Consider the following 26,398-nt stretch of genomic DNA (forward strand, 5'->3'; position numbering starts at 1 on the left):
GATGAGGAATCGAGTAAAAAGGTTCGGGCACTAGAGAAGGATATGCTACGTATAATGAAAGAATTTAAAAACATGAAAAAGGATCCTGGTCAAACGAGAGAAGGGGAACTATGGTGTACGGATTACAAGGAGGAGGGCCACACAAAGGGCTCTTGACCTAAGAACCAATTTTGCGATATCTACTAGATTGCTGGACATTCCACTAAGGAATGCCCGTTCAATATGAAAACAAAGGGACACCATCAAGTATTATTAATGCAAGTGTCGACTTTAGAAGCAAGAACAAATACAACCAGCGACAACCTCAGGAGGGTACCAAAACAACAACCGACATAGATGAGGTGACAACAATAACGAGGGCCATATTCGGATACAGTATGATCCAACTGGACGACCAATGATAGAATGCCGTACGTGCAACCTCTGGGGCCACTTCGCCAGAAACTGTACTACGAAGGGAACACCACAACTATTGTGCAGATTGTGTGGTCCTGGAGATCACGATGACTCAAAATGCCCTTAACCCGGATTGAACCTATTGACCATAGAAACATGCGATGAGGAAACATTAGCAATCACTCGCACACAAGCAAAAAAGATGTATCCAAATTTGGAAGAGGAAAAGAAAAGAATGCAGCAAGCGAGAGCAGAAATAAAAAAGGAGATGGACGCTGAAAAATCACAAACAAAAGACACTGTTAGCACCTCAAGGAGGAACTAGGTAGAACAAAGCATCATACGAAAGTTAATGCAAGTGGAGGTTCCCATGAAGCTGAACAATCTTTTTCTTGCAATGCCTTAGTTACAGACCACAATCCTAAACATGATACCATTCCCGAAGGCGGTACACTCAAGGTGGAAGTGGAACGACCACGGTAGACCTAGTGCTACTTGTGTTGAATACAAGAAGACACCCTGCAGTAGTCGAGATGGGTATTCTTGGAACAATCCTCATGAACAACTTCGTAGATGGAGGGTCGGGAGTAAATGTATTGCTAGAAGAAACATGGAAGAAGTTTGGGCAACCTACTCTATGGCTGCCCACATTCCAATTGCTCATTGCCGATTATCATGGGATCAAACCCCTTGGGACTCTAATGGCATAACTCGTAACAATCAAGACACAACCTTTCTTACTGGACTTCATGGTCATTCCGTTGAAAAGGGAAGGGTACGATGCCATTCTCCGAAGGGGCTAGCTGGTACAAGCAAAGGTGAAAATGACTAGAAAAGGAACACTGTCCATGGAAACAAGAGGTCATAGCTTCATAATTGACCTACACCTAGATGGTGGGAGAGGAGGCAGCATTGTCAAAGTTTGAAGGGGAAGGAGATGACGAAGGGAAGAAATGAATGGAACCCAACGAATAAGGAATCTTGAGACTGGAAGGATGATTCGTCGATGATGACTTGGATTTGGTGAACGGCCTACTCCATTGGTAAATGGACTATGAGCTCTTTCCGAGCTGTCACATGTTAGGGGTCGAGGAAGGAAATAAAGGAGAGGAAAAGAACAAATTTCCAATGAATATAGAGAAGTGAAAGGAGAGGCGTAGATAGATGAAACACATGCACACATTCAACGACGAGAAGCCTATTAAATATGAAGAACCCACGGTGAAGACGGTGAACTTAGGAGACGAGGCTAATCCGAAAAACATATTTGTATGTGACGACTAGAATCCAGTTTTGAAAGCAATGACATTTAAGATATTCATGGAATATGAGGATGTTTTCTTGTGGACATACAAGGACCAGAAGGGGGTACTGACCGAATTGTGTGTCCACCACATCCCACTGACAGAAGGAGCAGTACCTGTATAAAAGCGACCATACTGCATGAACAAAAACTATGTCACACGGGTCATAGATGAGATTAATTGGATGCTTGAGGAAGACATTATTTTTAGGGTATAGGCCAGTGAGTGGGTATTCCCAATTGTGATATCACAGAAGAAGGATATGCATAGACTTTCGCTGTTTGAACACAGTAACATTAAGGATCCGTTTTTGATACAAGTTATTGACAGTATTTTGGAGGAAGTGGTAGGGCATGAAATATATTCATTCATGGATGGATTTTTCGGGTACAACCAGATATCCATCACAGAAGAAGAAAAGATCAAAACAACCTTCATGATAGAAGATGGAGTGTACGCCTACAACAAAATGTCGTTCGGTGTATGCAACGCTCAGAGAATGTTTCAAAGAATCATCCTACACATCTTTGACAAGATGTCAATAGGGAACTTCAAAGTGTTCTTGGATGATTGTTCAGTTTTTAGTGCGGAGGACAAGCATTTGACCCCACTTGGGGACTGCATGGAAAGATGTAGATGAGCATGACTAGCACTAAACTTGAAAAAGTGTAGATTTATGGTACCTCAAGGAAAATTGTTGGGACACATTGTGTGCAAGGCAGGATTAAAGACGAACCCGGACAAGGTCCGAGTGATTCTGGAAATGCCACCTTCGACAGATGTGATTGAAGTAAAATCATTTCTAGGACACATGGTATTAGTGAAGGTTTATTAAGAACTTTGCCAAAATATCCTACCCGCTCAACAAGTTAACTTGCAAATAAGAATGTAAATAATAATAATATAAGTTAACCAGGAAGAATGTAAATAATAATATATATTTAATAATATGTAATTGATAGCGACTGAGTTCATGTGATAACATTAGTTGAGGGAAGGATTTTGCAAAAGTGCATTGCAATCAAATAAATGAACATTAAGTACAATAAACTAGACAACAGACTAGTAAAGTCTATACGACTTATCTCAAAATCAAGCACAACCCTCCTATGGACTCGACATACAAAATGAGAAAGGTGAACATTGTACGACTATTTGAGAAAGTGGAGCAAAAACTACTGTACAAACTAGAGGAAAGGTGTCCTGAACATTTGCCTTGTGCCGTACATCGTATGGACGTTGGAGACAAAATCTTTAGGGACATAGTACTGTATGGTTTGGGCAAAGGGAAAGTCCAACCACCAACAAAGCATATGGGAGAAGGAAGTCTAGCCACCAACAAAGCATACAATGAAGGTACCACCATACAGTTGGTAGAAGAGGAAGGCACACTATATGGTCATATGGGCGCAAGACAAACAAAAATTACAGGACATTGTACGATACCGTACAACCTTAATAAGAGACAAAGAGAACTTTGAAGGGCATGAGTGGAAGGCATAAGGCATCATACGACCAACTAAGGAATCTAGCAGGAGTAAAACACCACTGTACTGTACGGACTTTGCAAAAAAATCAGTGAGTGATAACCATATGGACACATGCCCATCTGAGATAGAAATTGCTTCCATATGGCCACAGAGAGCACAATCATCGTATGACCGTAGGGGGTGAAGATATTACCGCCATACAGATTCCATACAAACCTAAAGAGAGCTCTATATCATACGGATATACAACCATAGAAGAAAAATGCTAAGGAAGATTGAGAAGAACTGTCGTACGATCGAGCAGAGACCACAAAATGTACTGTACGACTAAGCAGAGGCCCACCAAGGGACAACGTATGGCTTCAGGGAGCAATATAAGAAAAGGAATCCAATTCGTACAGATTAAGGCAATGGGACCTCATTGTATGAACTGCCAAAGATGAATACGTGACATAAGGACAATACCATACGGTTATTTAGGAAAACAAGAAGCCCCCGTATGGTGATTAAAACATTTGCGGATTGTAGTTGAGGAGCCATAACATGAAGGGTTTTTCAGATAAGTGTACAAAATTGTACGGAGAAGTTGTGACAAGTGAAGGAAAACCTAACTGTTTTTCTTTACATAGAAAGACAAAAGAAAGACATTTATACAGTCAACCGGGAAGAGAGCTTGGAAAAAGAAGTTAGACGAAGATTCAGTAACGAGCACAAACATGAACAAAAATGTGAAGTCTTTGTCCTCAGGTGTTCGTGTTGCAGGAGGCATAGGCATAGGCACAAACAAAAAGAAGGGCAAACGGGCAGCACAACTAGTGGCTACACTAGCTCACCTCACACCACAAAATATTTCTTTCGAAGGCTTGAATGGAGCCGAATGCAGAAAATGGTGGTTGGATACCCCCGAGAACCATCTGGTGAAGAATAGCATCCAAAAGGTGTAGGTGGAATGGGTGATACAAATGCTAGTATTTTGTGTTCAGGATTATGAGGGCTTTCTGCGCACGATTATAGAGACCTACGACCAGTTCTTTGGAACCAATTCGTCTACTTGTCTTGGGTGAGACTTGGTAATCTCATTTAGGGCATCAGATTTCATGCTAGTATTTGGAATATCTGGCCATGCACAGTGGGGGAAGAAAATTGATAACAAACCGAGGAAGTTAAATTGAGAGGTGAAGGCGCAGTTGATACAACTTGTATGTGGTGACCTGTCGCAAGTAGGAAAAGAAGCTCTAATGGACAATTCGAAGGGCAAAGGACTGAAGAAGTCCAACATTCAGGAATGGCATTGGTGTTGCCTTATGGACCTAGTGAAGAGCCGACTTATAGGATCAAGCCGTGCGCCGGATATCTCATTTCCACAGGTAGCGATGATGAACCCTTAATGAGAGGGTGTATGACTGGGCTGCACTATTGGCAGAAAGGATGTATGAATTCATGACACTTCAGCATAAGACATTCTATATGCCTCACTATGTGATGGGGTTATTTTTGGATGCGATAGCGCGAATGATTCCTCTCAACAAGCTAGAGGCCAAGCCTGGCCCACTCGCGCTAGGTGAGCCCCCTATTATGCAGTGGAGACACCTAGACACACTTGTTGGCTAGATGGCCACAGTCGGGTAGAAGCGACCCAGACAAGATGTAGGAGGTACAAATAGTGGCCGACAGGAGACATCTTTTGATGAGAGTGGGACCAACAGAGAGGAGGAAGAGGATGACAAAGAGGTGGAAGTTATTACGGCAACACTATTGCTATTTCCATGACCCACACTTTCGGCAACAACAAATTTGGGTCCTCTAGGTACGCACAGTGCACACATTCTAGGGTTTGGACAGTTCAAACAGCCAGTGGTGATGACCCTTATCACAATAGTGGCTTAGCCGGCTGCAGTGAGCTCGACCATTCCAGAGGTTGTGGCCATAGTTGAGACAGAGCCCCACTCATCACTGATGACAATCTTGCTAGAGGAGGTGGAGTTATCGACTCAGGAGGTTACAATAGCCTTGCCGGAGAAGGTGATGGAGTTACCAATATAGGAGGTTCCAAAGAGTTTTGGGACACCATAGGTCAGACTAGACGTGGTGGGAACAGATGCGATGGTTACGATAGATGATGCATTACTGGCCACCAGTGAGGGTACTGCAACACAAAACTTGAGTGTGTAGAACTTAAGTGAGCAGGATTTAAGTAGGTACTTGGGTAGGAGATTTAGCATTAGATCGGTAACATTGACATCCGTCACTGTCTCACTTATGAGAGAAGTACCTCAGGTGATGGATCTCCCAACCCCACCAGAGGAGAATCCTTCTACTGTTGAGGTTGAGCCACCACCACCTCCTCCAACAGGGAGTATTGCGGATAGGATGTTAGAAGCAGTAGAGGCAGCGATGGCCATGGAGCACCCCACACCATTTGTCCCCTTGACAGCTATAGAGGAGGATGTCGAGATGTACTTGACGGACGTGATGACTTGAGGTTGCTGAGTAGAAGTTTCAGCACAAAGATGTGCTTCGGAGGCAGTGGTGCGGGAGTTAGAGAAGGTGTTGTCATTCATGTGGGTTGGTTGTCCAATGACCTTCTCAGTATGTTTTGAGGCGAGAGGATGGCCGAACATAGAGACTCTTGAGATGCGGTTGGAGTGGACTGATAAGGGGCTCATAGTAGAGAACAAAGTTGAGAGCTTGGCACAAGAGATAGTACAAGTGTATTGGGAGGCGTACTATGCTCTACGTAGGAGAGGCGGATTAGGTGGTAGCAGCGAGGGCTCGAGAGGAGGAAGCTACCAGATTAGCCACAGTAGAGGCTAGTTTTGCTGAACGACAGATAGCTTGGGAGAAGGAGTGGGCAACACTTATTGTTGAGAAGGAATAAGAGAAGTCAACATTTGTATCTTAGTTGGGGGATGCGAAGAGGGAGTCAGATGTGAAGGATGTAGAACTCCGAAACATAGTTGAGATGATCAAGAGATCATTAGAACTTCAGATGCAGGCCCAACTGAATTAGACACTCGGATGCAATAGGTACATGAGTTGTAGGCACAGCTGAGTGAGCTATAAGCACAGAGGACATCTACTACACCAGCCCTACTAGGGACGCAACCCTCTTCTTTTTAGTTTGTTTTGACTCTTGATGTACTTAGTAGTTTAGTTGTCTCTATTTTGTTGTCCGAAGAAGACTTTTCTTTTGTGGGGGATGATGTCGTTAAAACTCCATTGTAGCCAACGGGATTAGTATTAGTGTCCAAAAGGTTTGTGATGGTTGAAGTCACCCCTTTGGGAGATATATGTACATCGTCTGAATGGAATTATGAGGGATCATTGTAATTGGAATTGCATATCTACTTATATGAATAAAGTATCTTGTTCTGTGTTACATTCTAGCCTCTTAATGCGATAAATATCCGTTTACCCTGTATGGTAAACATCTTGGATCTCAAACTTGGAATTGTCATCTTTGTATAGCATGGTTCGGTTGAGTGGTCTCCAAGATTAGATTAGGTTGTATACATTATTGAGAAGATTGTCCATCAAAAACTTCATGCCTTACAAGAACATTCTTACTATCCTTATCATAAACTATCTTGATTGTACATTTTTAAAATAGTCTTAGGAGTGAATCACAATCTATTCAGATTTCAATAGCCTAGTGCTTATGTCTCCGACTAGAATAGATGTCATGGCTGGCCTTGATCTTGACTAGTGAGAAGATTGGGTTCAACCCCATGCTCCATGGGACGTGTCACCTGCCCATTTGTCCCACCTCCCGTCCTAGGGACGTGAATCTCTCGTCGCCAATTCCATTCCAAAAATGTAAAAAAGGGACCATCCTCCAAACAATGTTTCACACAAAATAGTGGACTTGGGAACATTATTAGGTACTGAGGACGACGTAGCCATCCCTTGTACCTAATGACGTCCCCTTTTTTCCAGCCAAGGAAAATGCCCATCGTTTTACAAATTTTTGAATTGTTGGGAAGGCCTCGTGTGGGTAGAAATAACAATAAAAAACTATGAACCACTATTTGGAGGCTAAAAAGGTAGAGTCTTCTTCATTTCAACCATTCTTGGTAAGAAGAAAAAGAAAGATCAGGAACAAGAAAGTTTTCATTTTTGAGTTGCAAGAGGAGGGTTTTCAATTTTGTTAATTTGCTACGTATTTAACTTCTAAAATGTCTGGTTAAAGTTCGAAAAATATTAGGATATGCATATTTGAATTCTCTCTTTGTATAAAATTCCCCTATTTTAATAGCTGTCCCTTGATGTCCCACCCCCGAAAATCTGGCTTTGAACCGTACTTGTATTGGAAACATGTCCTTGTCCCCTAATCTATCCCCGTCCTAGAAACTCTGTGGAGCATAGGTCAACCATAGTATCAAATCCTTGATGCCTTTCCTCAAGTATTCAAAATAATAACTCTTGTGGTTCCAACTTATCATGATCATGAATGACCTAGGCTGTTGGTAGGAATCATTGGTTCGCATGATGGAAGTAATAATTAATCTCCATGAATTTAGATATGTTGCAACTTCCAATAGACCCTCCATTAATGTCATTTTAATTGGAGCGCATGATACTTATTCGTCATAGGATAAATGATGGACAAGTGTCTTCTCCTTACTCAAACATTTACCTTTGTCAAATATAGGAATCCTGATCTGACTCGTAACCTTTTGTAACTTGGGTGAAGACTGTCTAGTAATGACATTGTTAGGTCTTGTCATATTTTTCTAAGTTTGTCTTAATCCTTCCTTGATTGAAGAAGTACCGAGATCCCAAAATTTATTTTCATCTTCACCTTTGTGCGACTTCAAATTGGACTCTTAATTCGCTTCAAAGAGTTGGTTGCCATAAAATTTTTCCACTTCAAACAATGAATTAGGAAAAAGTTTAAGATTAGCTTTACTTCTAAATTCTAACTTATCTATATCCAAACTTGCGTCAATTGTTTCCTCATCCAATTCTTTCAATACATGATTTTTTCTCCTATATTCTGATTTCCCAACCTGATCATATGTTTTTCTGTAATGATCGTCCTTGTCCATTAGCTTTTGTATTTTATCTCCCCATACTTTTGATGTTACAATTTCTTTTTCATCAAGATGATTAGGCTGGGTACAAGTAGTCACTTTGGATTCTCATACACTAGAAGCATTAGTCGTCTCATCTACAACTATGGTGAAAGAAGATTTTGTTTGACATAAATTTGAACAAAAATAATCCAAATTATAGTTTATTACTTCACTTTCTCTTATGTAATCTTTTGGGCACGATCCTTAGGAAGATGTGAGATCAAACTCATGATCATTATGAGTCCATGTACTTTATTCTCTTGTGATAAAATATATGCATGAAGAGTTAACCACTTCTATCCCTTTAGAGATGTTTGGAACCATTTCCTCATCTGGTATCTTGAACTCCACGAATTACTTAGAGATCATGTCTTCACTATCCGCTTCTCATCATGATTGATGACTTGTATTAATCTTTTCCAAGTCTTTATCAATTACTCCTTCCTCCATTGATGTGACTGTTGGACTAATCGCCAACATTCCCCTTTTGCCACCCTTTTGTTCTGTAAGTCTAGTGGTTGTATCAAGCATTGATAGATCGATCTTTTGGTGCAGCAACAATTCTAGCTTGTGACAAGTGGTATCAGAGCTTGGTTATAGGTTTGAATCTCCTTGGGTGATGCTGAGAGGGGGGGATTGTTGGACTAACTACCGAGGTTCCCTTTCGGGATTCGTGACATGGCTTAACCACCTTCTGTGTTCTATAAGTCTAGTGGTTGTATCGGGCATTGACAGGTCAATCTTTTGGTCCAACAACAACCCTAGCTTGTAACAGTGACGACCTTCAAGGTTTCTATTGTTTGTGAACTTCTTGATGCAGATTTATACTCACACTTTCATTTTGTTTCCTTAGGTCAAGGTAATGACCTTTATGTTCTTTAGGTGAGTACTTTATCCTTATGTCTATGTTGTCCTCTAGGTACATGTCATTATGCAATCTGCCTTTTACCCAATCTTGTCTAATTGTCTCATGTATATCTATTGATGTTGACTTATGGTTTTCTTGCCTTTCCACATCAGATAGGAATATTGTTCTTGAACCAGGTGTAGCCACTTGCTGAGTTACAGTTAGAGTGACGAGGGATTGTTCTCCATTGATATTGCCTCCATTGTTTATTATAGATTGTGTTAGCATTCCCAGTGATTGAGCCAATTTCTTCTGCATCTTTATTTGCTTTAGCATGCATTGATGCATGCACTTCTTTTGTTCTTCTTTTCTCATATTTGAAGCTTCTTGTTACACTAATTCCTCAACTGTTTCCATATTTATTAATTTCTGAAATATGTTCCCTCCACTGGCTGGCAGGTTTGATAACTCTGATACCAATTGTAATGTCCTCTTTATGGCTATTTGGGATTATGGGAGAGTTAGCTAGAAGCCTTACAATTATACCTCTGATATCTCTCATAATGTATGCTGGTAAAGAATCTGGTATCAATACTTTTATGACTGATTTGCACAATTCTACATAGACAGAAGCAACTTGATTATAATGCCATCTCTGTGGTATTTGATACAGTAGTTTGAAAATGCATAATATTTTTAAGTATTTATAGAATGATCTTTGCTGTTTTAGATACGGCAATTAAAATATGCAATAAGGTGTGACAACATGTTCCTTTCTGTATCTGATGCGGCAGTAGTGTTATGCAAATATGATGGATGTGTTTATGAAGAGGTCCCTGCAATCTCTGATATAACAATCTGGATTAGCAAGAGGATCAATATATAATCACTTACAGTGATGGTTTTCTGTGTATATATATATATATTTGTGAAGAAGGCAGATTCTTGGAGCAGATCCAATATGGATAAAAAAAGTAAGATACAATGTGCCATGATTCTCAAGTGATCATTCTCCACTCATCTAAATATCTTCTTCAGGGAATGGACATGTCTCCTAGATGTCCAAAAGACATGTCTTCTCTTCTTCCAACGATTGCCTCTTCTCATAGTTTGTTCTTGATTAATTAATTTATTAACTTAATCACGATCCATTGGATTTCACTAATCATTGTTCAATTAATAACCATTTAATGGTGCCATCTCATATATATAATGGACAGGTATTATAAATCACCGTCTGTGTATTACTTTCAATAGTTACTGAAATTGTGTTGAGACAATCAAACAATTGTCTGAGCTGTTACTAACATAATTTCTTTTTTATTTCTCTTCTTATCGATGTTGTTGACAGGTGTAACAACCAGTTTTCCTAGGTCTTAATTTAGAACTAACATACTCAAACAAATACAGTTATTACTTCATTTTCATAAGAAGACAGTTATATCAGTTTTGTTCATATGAAAGGGATTGATGGTTAAAATCAGTTAAACAAATTTTCTTAACTAAAAACTTAAAATACCAAGAAGGAATTTACTATAGAATTTAAAATCCACATATCTGTGAAATTTGAACTGATAAATCATTGTAAGAATGTTTTTGCAATCACCTAGATTAGTCCACAAATACTGCTATATCAAAATCAAATGACGATTACTATTAAATACCACTATATAAAATTAGGGCATCACAAACCACTGTATCAATTAGGGCATTGATACCACTGTATCATTTAGGGCTTCAATTACCACTAGATCATTTAGGGCATCAGATACTACTGTATCAATTAGAGCATCGATACCACTGTATCATTTAGGGCTCCAGATGCCATTGATTCAACTAGGGCTTCAGATACCAATGTATCATTCATTTCCCTCCGATTTCTTAACTGTGGCAATAACTTACGATTAAAAGATATGCTCATATTCAATATTCATATCAATAAAAGACTGAAATAACAATTCATTAGATAAATCTATCTCTCGCAACTAAGTGTAAAGTAATTGTAATGATGATAAAACTCAATTAATCTTACCCTCATCTTGCATATACTTCATAAAAGTAAAACTACTTGTTTTCGACAACAATTGGATGCATAGCTTATCTTTGTCTGTTGTATGTCTGACAACTTGAGGAGAGGTGAAACATTGTGGCCCTCCCTACCCAAAATCGACAGGGTTCATCTTGTCATCCACTGAGCATCCTGATGTTTAACCACATCCCTTGACTTGACAGCAGGAGATTACAATAACAGGATCATGCATGAGCTATTAAATAATTCATATTAAAAATGATAAACATTGTTATGTCATAACTAATACTGTTTCATGTTATTGTAGATTCCTTTCTCTCACCTCATCACCCATTTCCTTGGCTACACAGCCAAGTGTGTCCCAGGTGTTCAAAATTTTCAAAACAACCAATTCTGTCAATTATACAAGAAGATTACATGCATCCAACATTTCACAATCTGTGATTACATGATTATGGTCTTTGAGGATTCCAGAATTTGATTCTAATATCCAGTGGCATAATAATTTATGGATCCATACCATGGTTACTTGGCTTTCACTTGCCATGAACAAGGTAAATTTAAAGAAGGTCAATTTGTAAATTTCAAACTAGATATCATCATGATAAATGTTGAGAATTGCTGTTATGAAATTCGATGTTGTTATTCCTTTTTATTTTTTAGGTTCTATTGCATTTGGAAAAATCTCTCCCATAAGAGATACTATTCAACTGGATACAATGAAAGTAAGAAGAAAGTTCATTATAAATCATAGGGATTATATAGTAAGATTAAAAACGTGATCTTAAACAAAAGATAACTGATAAGAGATTCCTGTGCCTAGCCGGCTACTTTAGAAAATATACATATTGGTATGATAACTTCGGACCTGTTAAGAATTTGGTAATGCTTTGAAGATCTTGAAAACTAATTGGTTTCCTCCAGTTACTTGAGACGTCACCTTCAAAGCATACAATCTGCTGATTCTTAGCCGGATTACTTGCACAGCAAAGGGAAGATATCGCTCTGATTGATCAAAGTTACTTATTGATAAATGCAAGGTATCGGTAGGAGTAAATTACTGAAAACTGAGATGAAGTCGGGTGTTAAAGAAATAGGAAACAAAACAGTGGAAGGAATTTGGAAATGTGTAAAACGTATGGAATTAATAATAAGTCCAACTCCTCTAATAGCTTCCTTAAATGGAGAGCAAACATGACTCCTTGGCTCTCATCGGTTACAAAAAGATTATTTGCCCATTCAAATTTCCGAGTATTAAATCGATTGGGAAAAGAGAGGAAAAAGAAAATAAAAAGGTTGGAAAGATTATGGTTTGATTATTGTTATAATTTATATTTACATACGTATATGTAAATATATTAATGTGGTGACATCATTTTATTATATTATTATAATATAATGGTGTCATTTCATTTTTATATGTATATGTACGTATATACATATATATTATAATAATATGGCGAAAGATCATTAAAAATCATGAGGTACGTTTTATATTTCAACTACATTATTTTAATTAAATTATTTTACGTTTTAAATTATTTATTTAATAGATCATGCAGGTCCCACAGATGTATCCTATTTCAAGTTGCTAGGTCCTCAACCCATTTGCCCAGTGATGGTGATGCTCCTGCCTAATTCTTTTCTGACAATGCTTCCACCCCTTAGACATGTTTCCTGCAAAGAAATTCTCCACAGTTAAATTATATTATCATAATAAATTATTTAATCATAAATAATCATAATGGTTAACTATCTTCTCAATTCCATGAATTCGTAATAAATGATCAACTAGCTTGTTATCTTCACTTGAAATTATAACAACTAACCATCTTACCATTTCACAGGATTATAACCAAATTAACTGTCAACTGACTTCATGTGAACCTCAACGGCTATATTTTAAATTAGGTCAAATGTAACAACAGGTCTATGTATGAGATGAATAAGTATAGGGGACATTATAGATTCTCTTTTCTTAACCCTTCATTAGAGGGCATAGGCTTAGCCTTCTCTTGGGGCACTTCCTCTGAGGATTTCTGTGCAAAATCACTGAAGATAGCTTGAGGAGGATTAGTTTTTGGAGTTTTCTGCTATTAAGAGTCTTAGGGCATTCCCTCTTTTGATTGCCAATAGACTTCTATAGAAAATAGGACTTTAGACCCCCTGGGCTTCAATTTCACAACTATAGATTTTTGTCACCTATAGAGCATTCTATAATTCCAAGGATTTAAACCCCTTCATCAAATGAAATTAAAATTCTTGAATTCATATGAGGCTGAGTTGACCTTGTTTCTACAATTTGCAGGGTTTTGCCAATAGGGTTAAGCAGTTGCGGATGACAAACCCACGTTTGCACAGGGACTTTTTGACACATCCATTTAGGTATAGTTAGAACATTATTTCCTTTGAGTAACATTTAGAGACTAAGCAAGGGCCTTAAACATAGATTTACCTATATTCCAGTAGTTTTCTCTAAATCTCTGGTTTGCATATTTTGGTTTTTGAGGAAGATAACAAAATGATCATTTTATATCATTCTTCCAAGTAACGCATATAACAAAGTTATCTTCCCCACAGGCATACACTAATGAGCCAATTGTCAAAGAACCTCCTAGCCAGAAGGTTGTTAATGTCTAGACAAGCCAAAAAACAATTACCATATTCTTAAGCCTATTCTCTTACTTTTTAAGGCATTAAGCATGTCTTCATTAGTGCTAAGTCTCAGAACTCTGGGAAGGAGAGGGTCATTAAATCTTCAGTTTGCTTGTTCTTGCCTACCCCTTCACGTCCGATGGGTTGTGAACCATTTTCTCGAGTCCCAGATTGGAACTTGCTTTCTTAGACGGTGCTTCTGGTGCCTTTGCTTGCAAAGCCTCTTTGTACATTTTTAGTTTTTATCTTTAGTGGTATTTCCCCCTCTATCAACTGAAGAACTGGTTTCCATACAAGTCTGTATAGACATGATCAGCTCATCTGCACGAGCAATCAATCAGGATCAAACCCTACAAACTCTGTATCACTTAAGTTGACCCATCAACAGAATTGTGGATTGTGGAAATCTGATATCATTAATCTTCTGGAAAGTTTACATTATTTTAATTAGCTGCATGTGTATTTAATCTGTATTATTTTTCCCTAGACATGTCTCATCCTGAGGCAAATCTGTCGCAAGTTGTGTACTGAACTATGTATATGACAGGATGCTTGCTATACTAAATTGTTTGTAAACCATATATATAGATAGATAGATAGATAGATATGTTGATTGACTGGCATTCAGAACCCATTGGATTTCTCAAATTTGAAATTTCCCGTTTATCTGCTTTGGAAAGTTCAATCTATATATGTATTATTTTCCCCTGGAAGCTCTAAGTTTCAGAAACATATTACAGCATTGAAAATTTTCAAACTAAACTTTGTGTGCCATTTCTTGCTATGTAAAACTCTTATGTTTCCAATAGGTTTTTCACTTTTATACAATCTTACTTATGTGAATTAAAATTTGTAGGTTGTTCCAAAACGGTGGAAAGTGGACATTGGTTTCAATCAGGATGCTGTGCTAATGCTTTCTGCCATGACTTTACCTGATGGCATTCAGGTGACGAGATTTTAAATACTTAATCATGATATAATCCTTTGTGCTCTTCATTAGTTGGTTATATGCATGATACATGGCTCAGTGCATATGCTAAAACTGCACATTTGTTGGAAGCTTCTTATATAATAGTTTGTGAATAGATTAGCAGAAGTTTGTGCACGCTTGCTTTTTTAGTCACACCAAAGTTAAACTATGTGGCAAGACTAAACTTTTCTTGTGCACATTGATCTCTTTGAGATGATTTAGAACTGATCCTCGAATGAATCTTGAATGTTGTCCCAACACAGCATATAAAATGTGAAACACTGAGTAATCTAAATGTTGAATTTTCAAATCTGGAGAGGTGTCTAATAGGGCATCGAATATAATTTAAGTAACACCTTAATGATGGTCAAGTGGATTCAACGTATTGAGATCGCGCAGCATTGTATTCTAACCTATAAGAGGAAATAAAAGTCTTCAAACGATGAAGAATTAGATCATTTTTACTTGGCGACTGATACAGGCACTAGGGGAATGTGCTCTCTGCTTTGGTAGATTGAAACTTTTCTTTTGATTAAATATTTGCCAAATTTAACAGGGCTGACTAAGAGTTGTGATAAAATTGAATGTACACAGTTCAGCTAGTCTCACTTACGCATTTCTTTGAGGGATTTCCCCTGCCAGTTTGAAAACCATTGAAAATACCAGGCAGATTTATAGCAGTTTACTCCTGGATTCTTAGTGAGGATTTACAAAACAATGGAATACCACTTTGTATTAGCATTATGGTAAAACTCACTGCTCAGTCATGAAAAATCATATTTCAATATTGTGCTAGCTATGTAGACTGTACAACTGACAAAGGATTTATCAAAAATGTCAACATGGAAATCAAAGTTTGTGCATAAGCAAGTTTTTGTTGAATCTCACAACTTGGTTCTATCGTGCATTTTGGCATGCTCACTTCAAGTATTGGAAGAACCCAGTTGTTTCATATGATAAACTCACCAAGTGTTCTGGGGATTTATTGAATTTGGTGGTGGTGGCCTATATTTTCAGATGTTTGCACTACCGCTCTTGGTGCAGCAAATGCAATTTTATATTCTTTATTCATTATTTCAATTCTTGGAGCTGTTCCTCAAGTGTACAGGTTGCATTTTAATTTTAAGCTATGTTGGCAATAGCATAAGCCATAATGATGATACATGTCGATTTGTGTCTGGGTTCCTTTTTCTGTGCTTTGAACTATAAACTAATGAAAATACGATGGTACAGGTGCTAATTTTGAATATATACTGTAGACACTGTTCCTTGTTTGGGGGGATGGGTCAACTTAAATGTATTTATTAAGCTCTAAAAATACATTGAAACAATACCATTTTGAATGTACGGAAAAATGTTAGGCCATAATGATGATGCATGTCGATTTGTGTCTGGGTTTCTTTTTCTGTGCTTTAAACTGCAAACTAATGAAAATACAATGGTACAGGTGCTAATTTTGAATATATATTGTAGATTCTATTCCTTGTTTGTGGGGATGGGTCAACTTAAAATGTATTTATCAAGCTCTTAAAATACATTGAAACTATACCATTTTGAATGTGAAGAACAATGTTTTCTGTGTACTTACAAAGCTCCTCTGAAGACACAAAATAACAGTTATCTTTGGCAATCAATGTATACTTGTCATTTGACACATCATGCTATCTGAAACTGCCTTCCTGTCCTCCTACATGTGAGGTTTGAAGTATTTGAAAATGAATAATTGCTCTTACATGTCACTGAAACCCTGAATTGCATTTTCAGAGACGCCGCACATCTGTGGATGAGTTGAACATGCGGAGTGTATTTGAGGAGAATGATGTTATCTGTGTAAGTTCTACAATCATCTCTTTTTCATATCTAAAATTTGAAGCATGCTTTATTTTGTGAGGGTCCTGGTGACAACATGCTCTAGTCTTGGAGCTGTTATTATTGACACATTCCTACAGAGTTGTAGATGTTTTTATGATGTGGGTATGTGAGTTTGAATCACCCTCTTTACAGATGTATCTCTTTAACTTTAACACCTCAATCTGATGGACTCGAAATGTGAAAGTTTTTTATTGTGAAGCCATACAAGAAAATGAAGCATAAGAACTTTATTAAATGAATTTTTGTGGAATTGCTTTTTATATTGGACAGGCTGAAGTTCGTGGCTTACAGCATGATGGAAGTTTGCACCTTCAAGCACGGAGTGACAAGTACGGCAAGGTTGGTTTTTACTGGCATATAGGATCCAGTTATTTTTCAATAAAACCTGGTAAATTTATTTCTCAGGAGAAGAGATGATGTTTAAAATGTTTTTGTTTGTATGAAAAGTTGTATATTGTTGTTGCAAGTTAGGGTGCTGAATGGATATGCTGTGCAACTGTTAATGACATTTATTGCTGAATCAGGTTTCTATTAGCCATCTTGCTATTTACTAGATTCTCAAGCAGACAATTATTGACATGCACTTTGTACTAATAGAACATATGATATACTTTTAAAGCTAAGCTTTCTTTTTGATAAATCACTTTCTTCTGTTTGAAAAGGAGTCTGATCATTTAATCCATGTTGCCGTGGACTTATTAAGAAATATTTTTTTATGCTCTAAACATGCAATTTTTGTGTCTTTGGCAGTTAGAGAATGGTCAGCTTATTACAAGCTCTTCTTATCTTGTGAAGCGACGGAAACAACATTTTCATTTTCTTGAGGACTATGGAGTTGATATGATTTTAGGCTGTAATGGCTATATATGGGTCGGTGCACACAGTGATGTGCAGAGTACTTCTAGGCCAGGAGAAGAGCCTGATGTGTCAGGGCAAAAAGAATCCCAAGCGACTATAATTGAAGCCCTGAATTCTGCAGATGCAGTTGCAGGAAGGAAAATCAGGGAAAACATTTGCCGACTTGCTAATGCAATTCGAGTGCTTTGTTCATTGGGTTTCAGTATTTCTGTTGAATCAATTCTTGAAACCTTGGAAGCAAGTATTACTTGGAATGTTGACATAAAAGATATGCTCGGAGCAGAATTCTATGTAAGAATTGCTGAGAGGGAAGCTGAACGCAGAAGCATAAAATCTAATGTGTAGTCTGGAGCCTTATCATTTGGTTTTATTCTAATGCATGGTGCAAGTGTTTCCCCTTAACATTGCCGCTTTCTTGAGGTCAGATATAATTTGAGTAACTTTTTTGACTCTGATTTTTCATGTTTTCAGTCTTTGTAAAGTTCAAGGGGTTCCGATGAAATGTTAATGGGAGGTTATTTTTTATCTCAATTCTCTTGGTCTTGAATTCCTGCCAAACTTGTTTGGTGTTGCCCATAATGCCTACTGGAAATTTTGTCAAGGATATTCAGCTTTTACAAAAGTGATCTGCATCAACTTCAAATTATTAACTTCTGAAATGTGTATTTGCCAGGATCAAGGATTTTGTAAATTTTACAATCTCATATTTGCTTGTTTGCCAGAATGTATTATTTTATACTGATGTTGTGGGTGTAACTAATATATAACATGATTAATTTTGTCAATGAGAAAAAACTGGCCACGGATAATGTCGATGAAATGCCAATTTCTAATTTCAGTGTACTCTTTTCTAGGTGTTTTAAAGGGTGAATGCTTCTGCAAATAATAGAATCAATCATTAAGAAGATAGTAGAAGATGCCTAAAGATGCCAATAAAGTTTAAAACACATGATGGTCAAATTATTGACGCCAGCTGAAGCTGGTAAGTTAATATAATTTTTCAGTTAAGAAATAAGAAGAGAGACAAAAGATGAACAGAAGGCTAACGGGAAAGGAAGTATGATATAATCTTTTAGCTAAGAAAAAAATGAAAAGATGAAAAGAAGGCTAGTGAAAAGGAAATATGAGAAAATAAAATTCTATGCTCCCCTAAGTTTACCTTATGGATATGGCGGTGTAGGGGGACACATTTTTGGGATCGGTTTCTAAAAACCATTTTAGGGGAAGGCAGGGAGACGCATATCTGGGATCAGTTTTTAAAAGCCAGTTTTAGGGGAAGATGGGGGTTGACTATTAAAAACAGAGAAAATTTTAAAATGTAATGAAATCTCAAAACAGGTATATGTTCGACTTCAGCTGGGATAGTAATAGATGGAATTGTTCTCAGTTGTCTCTGCAGGGCATAACTTTCACTGATTTCAACTGCAAAGATGTAAGATCTGCAATTGTCACAACTCGTGCCCTTAGATACATGTGTTTTCCACCATATTTCTAGGACTATATTACTGTTGACTAAGTCGTTGGACTTTGACATTAATAGGTTTTATTTCGGATAATTATATGACATTAGTTAATTAAATTCTGATATATTTTAATTTATCTCTGATGAATAATTTATTCTGATATAGACGGTATGATCTACCATATTCATGTTACTTATGAGGATGCAAGTAATTTTCTTTAATTAATTATTTAATATGTGAAATTAAATTAATTTATGACTTATGAGTTAATATTGGATTTTGGATTATCGGACACTGACCTACTGATGTGTCTTTGAGTGTGTCTGAGTGGTTGTAGGAAGAAGACAGAGTGTGGTCAAGGTAGAGGAGGTTAGCTTGTCAGAAGGATTGGTGGGGATCGTCTTGTAGCCGCACACACCACTTTGACATTTTTACATGCTAGAATATTGATTTCATTTCTATTCTTACTGTGCATTTTGTCTCTACTTTACTCCTTATATGAAAATAATATATATATTATTCTCAAAAAAAAGAAATGTTAAAAATTTTAGTATGGGAATGTGAAATAGGACACATTCATTTCCTTTAAAAATTGGAATATCATTGAATGAATGTACAAAATGATGAAATAATATATCATAAACATAAATTGTCTAGACTGATTAATGTATAAATAGATGTAGTTCAATTAATTGTTTTCTTTACAAATAAATAAATAAATAAAAATTTGATTGAAAATATAAAGAACTGAAGTAAATTTTATTTAATTAAAATCGTTTAAGTTGTTAAGAATTTATGTTAACATTATTTAAATACCAAAAATAAGTAAAAAAAATGTTCCATCATAGTTAATTAATAGATAGGAACAAATAGACATTTTTCTATTTATTAAGCATGAGCACCCATTTCCTTCATTTATTAAAACAAAAGGGCAATCATGTCCTGTAGCCGCCCAAGCCATCTATCTCGGAGTTTATTTTAGTTTTCCATCTACCTCTTTTAAAGAGTGTTGGGCACCTATTTTAAGAGGGTGGGGGGAGAATGGAGGAAGGGGGAACTGATTGGGAACACTAGCAACAATCCATTGTTTAATTTATTTTAATTTTTATTGTCACAGTTTCTTTTTTCCATTCCCTTGCGCGCCTGGAATTGTATGGCAGATTTGGCGCTGTTTTTGTATGCCCCTGTTCGGATGTCATTTCCAGCTAAAAGTTTTATTTTTTAAATTTTTTTGATGGAAATACATAAGACTCTCGGACCCACATTTCATTGTTGTTTTGATATGCACAGTAATAGTTAGTATTGGAATGACGAGATCTTTTGTTTCTATTAAAATAATACTTATTCCATTCTACTAAATGAATGGTTTATTTTCATTGATATATAATAAGATTGAAATTTCTATTTCATAGTATTTAGCAAATTAAAGGAGATCACTTTATTAGTATTGCTTTATAATGGTTAAAATATTTTATTTTTAACAATGAGAGATATATTATTTCCAAAATAAGAGTGCTGAATTATTACCAAATGGTAGTTCCATTTATTTTTATTTTATTTTTGGTACGAAATAGATATGTTTCTTTAAGTTATTTTTTTAATTTTAATTTTATTTGGAAGAATATTTCTATGTCATTTAGAGGTTTGGAAATTTTGTTTACTTGATATATGACACATCTTGATTTAAATGATTAGAGAAATTGGTCTATTTCTTTTAATTGATCAACTTAAAGTTATCAAATGACATTAACAAATGTGTATAACGAAAATTAGTATGACTTGATTTATCCTATATAATAAATGTTGGCTAGATAAATTTTCTTAGATACAATGACATGGGAGGGGTGCTGAATGTGGAATAGCAGGGAAGTGTAGAATTGAAAGTGATGTACATTTGATTCTATCTAATAGTTTTTAAATTCTAGGTTCAAGTGCCTTGGCCAAAGCCACTTTGTCCATCTGTGATTATGTTTGGTTATTGTTTCATCTCCTTGACACATCTGTGATTATGTTTTACATGTCAGACGTGTGTTATTGTAATTAGTTTTATGACTGCACCAGATCCATCCAATCATATTGTTCCGGGTTGCTAGGCTTCAGGGCTGGGGAGCTCTTCGTATCATGATGAACCTCGGGGGAGCTAACAACTCCGTGGTTTGACGGTAAAAGCGCCTGAGCCACACTCGTCTTGAGACACAAATGGAATCATGTTCGAGGGCTATGAGACTGACTTCTAAATGGACTGTCGTTCGAGGGCACTATTGTGTATATTTATCTTCATGTAAATTCTCCATGATGCACTTCAATTATATGTAATTATAACTTATTATGATGTTGGAAGTGTTCGACGAGGATGTTGATATCATTGTACTTGATTAAGTATTGAAATTTTACGATACATAAATTTTGAATTATTCATAAATATTTTAGCTCTTTTATGAAATTTATTTTTCGTTGATTAGTCAAATGCGTGTTTTGACCTTGACTCTATTTGATCTTTTCAAGCTTAATCGAAATGGATGATGTGGAGTGCTTAGTAGGATGTTAGTCCTTACAGCAATGGGGGCAGGGATAACTTTAAGAAACCCCCCTTCCAAAAAATGTATAAAATTTGGCAAAAATTCTATAAAATCATGGCAAATCTTTCATTATTGATGAAAATCATGGACAAAAGTACACATACTTAGAAACCATGATATTATTATTATTATTATATGGATCCTAATTGATAATCAAACTTGAAGGTTAAATTTATTCCACATTTATCATTATAGTTTCCCTCCAAATTATTAAATGTTGGTATACATGCAACATTCATGTTATTTATGATCGTTGGAGGATCCTAAATCAATGACCTAAATCCTATTTGGGGCCAAAATTTTAAAAGGATACTGAGTTTTAAAGAAAGTCCCAAAAGTAAAGGTACAAGTTCCCAATCAAATTTATTTTGGGCTAAAGTGAGAAAGGATAAGAAGTTTCATGGAAAGTCCCTGGAATAGAGATGCATGTCAAATCTACATACTTAACATGTAATCTAACTCCAATCTTTACCAAATATTGGTTAATATGACATTGTTTAAGATGCGAATATATATAATTTATTGCATGGGAAAAATAGATTTCACTAACGAAGTCATCACTAAAATACAAATATTTTTGTATCATTATTGGCAATTGGCCTAAGCATTGGACCTAATTTTTGTAAAGTGCAGGTGACATGGCCACTCCAAAAGTGCAAAAAAAAAGCCAGATTTGGGGTCGTTGATGAGTGAGATTAGCCAATTGGCAAATATTAGCACTAAAGTTATCCTTGAATGGGGGATATGTATTTTGTAGATTTTGTGATTGCAATCAACCATTAGTCTATTACTTGGTCAAGTTTATAATTAGGTGGGAGTTTGTGGACTTACTCTATTTGGATTGGAGGACAACTCTCATCCACATTCCTTGAAACAATATAGGATGGGGTTGAAGGACACATTTCTCAGTGCATTCATTTTCGTGATATAAGGGCAAGGTTGAATGGTGAAGTCCCTTGCCATCAAGCCCAAATAAAGTCCTACAAAATCACACATGTCAGATTCACACCATTTTCATAATTTCTTGAAAAATTTAGAGAGGCATGTGATAAACCAAACACACATTGGAAGTTTAAGTTCAAAAGAGTAACTAAAATGTTTTAGGGTAAGATCAAGGAATGAATTAACATCCATGGGAGAGATGAAGTCCCTTGGATTGTCTCCTAATGTGTCCAAACATCTACAAAAGTAAATATTTGTAGTGGAAATGTTTTCGATTTACTTTTTTGCTCCAAAAATATTTTGGCCAAAATAGGGCATAGGGAGCATGAAGTGTCTATGGAGGCATCAAAACCTAAAACCTAAATCTTACGAAGGAGAAACTTTTTTTTTTTCAATCTCCCCTTGGTAAGATTTTAATTATTTGAACTCCCCTTGGCAAGTTTTTTATTATTTTAACTCCCCTTAGTAAGATATAAACTCTGATGGCTGCATAGATGTTGGCAAGGGAGTAGCCCCCCACATCCCCAAATTGTTTCCTATGGGGTTGTTTTAAGCCAGGGTGACGTCCATAGAAACTTTCAAATTTTAGAAGTTACCTTTGATTGATGCAATGTACTAGTTTTTTCATTATTATAATTTTTTAGGAGTATGAAGATGAGCATAACTTTTTAACTTCTATGATTGCTTCTCTAGAATTATAAGAACCTTTCAGACTAAAAAAAGCCTTTGAATGTATGATTTGAGTATTAGCTAGATTGATTGGTTATGGTTATTTGGGAAATACAAAAACTAATGTAAATCTGCTTGTTATATTATCAAGTCAAATCTAAGACAATTTTCAGTTTGCAAAAGATCTCTTTGAACCTTAGACATAAATAAGATGATAAATTTAAATTTTAAAAGGAACTTTTATATAAAATTATGTTTTTGATTAAATGACAATAGTTTTTGAGGGGACCCTAAAGCCCACACTGAAAGATGGGCAACAATTGTTAAACATGAATGCTTGATGTAATTATATGGGGGAGTTTGTTAGTATCTCAAAGAGATGATTGAGTACTTATGTGTTGCATTCATGACAATTTTTGTCATTGAATTCAACATATTAGTTTTTTGGATAGTTTAGCCAGAGTTGCAGAGTACTCGTTTTGCGAGGTTTATGGTTAGTGAGTTATGTTATGCGTTCTTGAAGGTGTATTACCTATCTTGATGCTTTGTCCATGTTCACAAAAAAAGTTATGAAGATTTGTGTAAGTTACATAAAATTTTGTGGAGACTGTTTACAGAGAGTTTCTAGATGACAGTTTTTGGTATTTGCATTGTATCTTTTTGGAGAGGTTGAGGATCGTTCAACGAGCTTGGATTATGGTTGAAGACATGTTTAGGATGCTATAGTTAACGTGGTAGAATTAGATGTTCATTCTGTGAGGATTTGTGAAGAGTGTCCAACGTGTTGTTTTTAGAAGTTAGCTATTGATAAAATCTTTATGGGAAGTGTTAAGTGTAATGTAACATGCATTGTAATATCTTAATGAGGTCCTACACTATTTATTGTAAATTGAGAAATCCTCAAGGATGACTCAATACTTGTTTTAGGACATGCTATAAATGAAAGATTGTTTCCTTGTGGTAAAGAATTAGTGAGATCATTTTTTTTGTTTATTCGAGTTTTGCATGCGAATTATGTTTGATTAGAGCAAAGATTGATGTAGAGGATTACTTTGAGCATCAAAGGAACTATATTGGCAAATAAGTTGTTGAGTTAGTTCAAGAACTTGGATATGTTATTTTGAAGATTGTTTAGTGAAGACAGTCTGAGGCTATTTGAATAGTGGCTTTAATTGCCCTCCTTTCAACTCCGAACAAGATTGCAACAATTCCTAATAGGGTTTGAATCTCCTGACATGGATTCAAAGTCTCATAACAGAGACTCATAAGTACATGTATCATCTTAAATTGGAAGCACTTTAATTTAATGAAGGTTTAGCACCTATTTAAGGTGATATTGTAAGTTTTTGCCTAAGACAATAATTCAACGCCAAGATCAAGAAACTTAGTAGATAATACAAGAGAGACAAATGAGAATGGATATCAGATGATTGGATCACTAGAAGAGCATGTATATAAAGGCAACTAGAATGACTAGGAATCAACAAAGAGATAATCATCACAACTAAGCACATGTCCACCAAGAGTGGATTATCCTCCATTGTGCATGAATGTACGTGCAACAATGAGAGGATATGGATACAAAGGTGTATCTCGTAAAGATATGAAGTAGACAACATGTGCTCAATTGGAGTGCAAACAACTGTTTTGTCTACGTGACAACTCATATGAATATGTGAACTCCTCGGTGTCTTCATGACCACTAATATGCTAATGCATTAACCTAAGTAAACTTAAGTATAAATAGTAAATACTTATTTACACCAACACCCCCCCTTAAGTGCAACTTAGAGGAATGCACTTCAGCTCACAAAAGCTAGATGAAAATGAATGATGGGTCCCAATTACTAGACCATGTTAGGTACCCATGTACAAACTGCAAGTGCAAAAAAAAAGATGCAATGCAATCTCTCGTAAAGCAGAGAAAGAGGGAAAATCACATGAGAAAAACCCCCCTCCAAAAAGAGAGATAAGTACAATAAAATAAAATGAGAGAGAAGACCTCATGTGAGGAAAGGATCCCTCCCATAGGAAAGAAGAGAGAAGTCAAGTGACTCCCCTTACTAAAATATCACGCACCCCCAAGAGATCTCGCAAATGGATATACTTGACCTCATTGAAGGGTTTGGTGAAGATGTCTACAACTTGCTCTACTGTAGGACAATGCCTCAACTTAATGACCTGCTCATGTATCAACTCTCTAATGTAGTGCATATGAACCTCAATGTGTTTGGTCTGCTGATGCTGAATTGGATGTTTTGAGATCTCAATAGCACTATGATTATCACAATGAATGACTGTAGACTGTGGAAAGTTGAACCCAAACTCCTTCAGGATATGTCTTAGCCATATAGCCTCTGTAGCTATAGTAACAATCCCTCGATACTCAGCCTCAGTGGAAGAAAGAGCAATAGTATTTTGCTTCTTACTCTACTAACAAATGGGGCTGGAACCAAGATGAAACATGTAACTTGAAGTAGATTTGCGAGAATCAAGATCTCCTACATAATCTGAGTCTATGTATCCAACCAACTGAAGTCCAATACCTGCTGCATAGTGTACTCCATGTGTATGTGTACCTTGTATGTAGTGCAAGATGCATTTGGTAGCATTCCAATGAAGCTCATGTGGCTTTTGCATGAAGCGAGAAATCGTGCCAACTATAAAAGCTATGTTAGGGTGTGTATGTGTCAAGTAAATGGGACTCCCAACCAACTATCTATACAATGTAGCATCAAGAAGTGGAGTGGAACACTTGGTCTCTAACTTAACACCTGCAAGAAAGGGAGTAGGTGCAGGCTTACAATCACTCATGCGAAAGTGAGAAAGTAAATCAAGAGCATACTTGGGTTGAGAAAGTGTGATCCCAATTGAAGACTGTGTGATCTCAATACGAAGGAAATAATGAAGTAAACCGAAGTTTTTCATGGCAAATCTATCCTACAAAGAAGTCTTGACACTGACAATGATGGATGAAATACTTCTTGTAATGATCAAGTCATCTACATAAAGCACAATTATCAAGTGTGAGTCATCCCTCTAAAGAATGTAGACATTTGAATCTGAATGACACCTAGTGAATCTTGCTAAGAGTAGGAAGGATCCCATCTTGGCATACCAAGCCCTAGGAGACTGCTTAAGTCCATAGATAGACTTCCTCAACCTGCAAACCATAGTAGAGTCTTGTATGAATCCTTCAGGTTGCTTCATATAGATTTCTTCATGAAGATCCCTATTGAGGAAAGCACT

The 26,398-nt window shown here is 36.5% G+C and overlaps 1 protein-coding gene across 1 annotated transcript in view; it reads left to right on the forward strand.

Moving 5' to 3' along the window:
• The window catches only part of LOC149555803 (exosome complex component RRP4 homolog), a 38,301-nt gene extending 20,081 nt beyond the window's left edge, over positions 1-18,220 (forward strand). The window contains exons 4-7 of the mRNA XM_089829958.1: positions 14,653-14,742; positions 16,531-16,596; positions 16,909-16,977; positions 17,389-18,220. Of these exons, the coding sequence (XP_089686084.1) occupies positions 14,653-14,742; positions 16,531-16,596; positions 16,909-16,977; positions 17,389-17,841 (678 nt within the window). The 3' untranslated portion in view covers positions 17,842-18,220. The remainder of the gene's footprint in view (positions 1-14,652; positions 14,743-16,530; positions 16,597-16,908; positions 16,978-17,388) is intronic.
• The last annotated feature ends 8,178 nt before the right edge of the window (positions 18,221-26,398 follow it).

Source organism: Cupressus sempervirens, chromosome 5, assembly GCF_028749045.1.
Source record: "Cupressus sempervirens isolate cs-2001-9-10 chromosome 5, ASM2874904v1, whole genome shotgun sequence".
Lineage (NCBI taxonomy): Eukaryota > Viridiplantae > Streptophyta > Pinopsida > Cupressales > Cupressaceae > Cupressus > Cupressus sempervirens.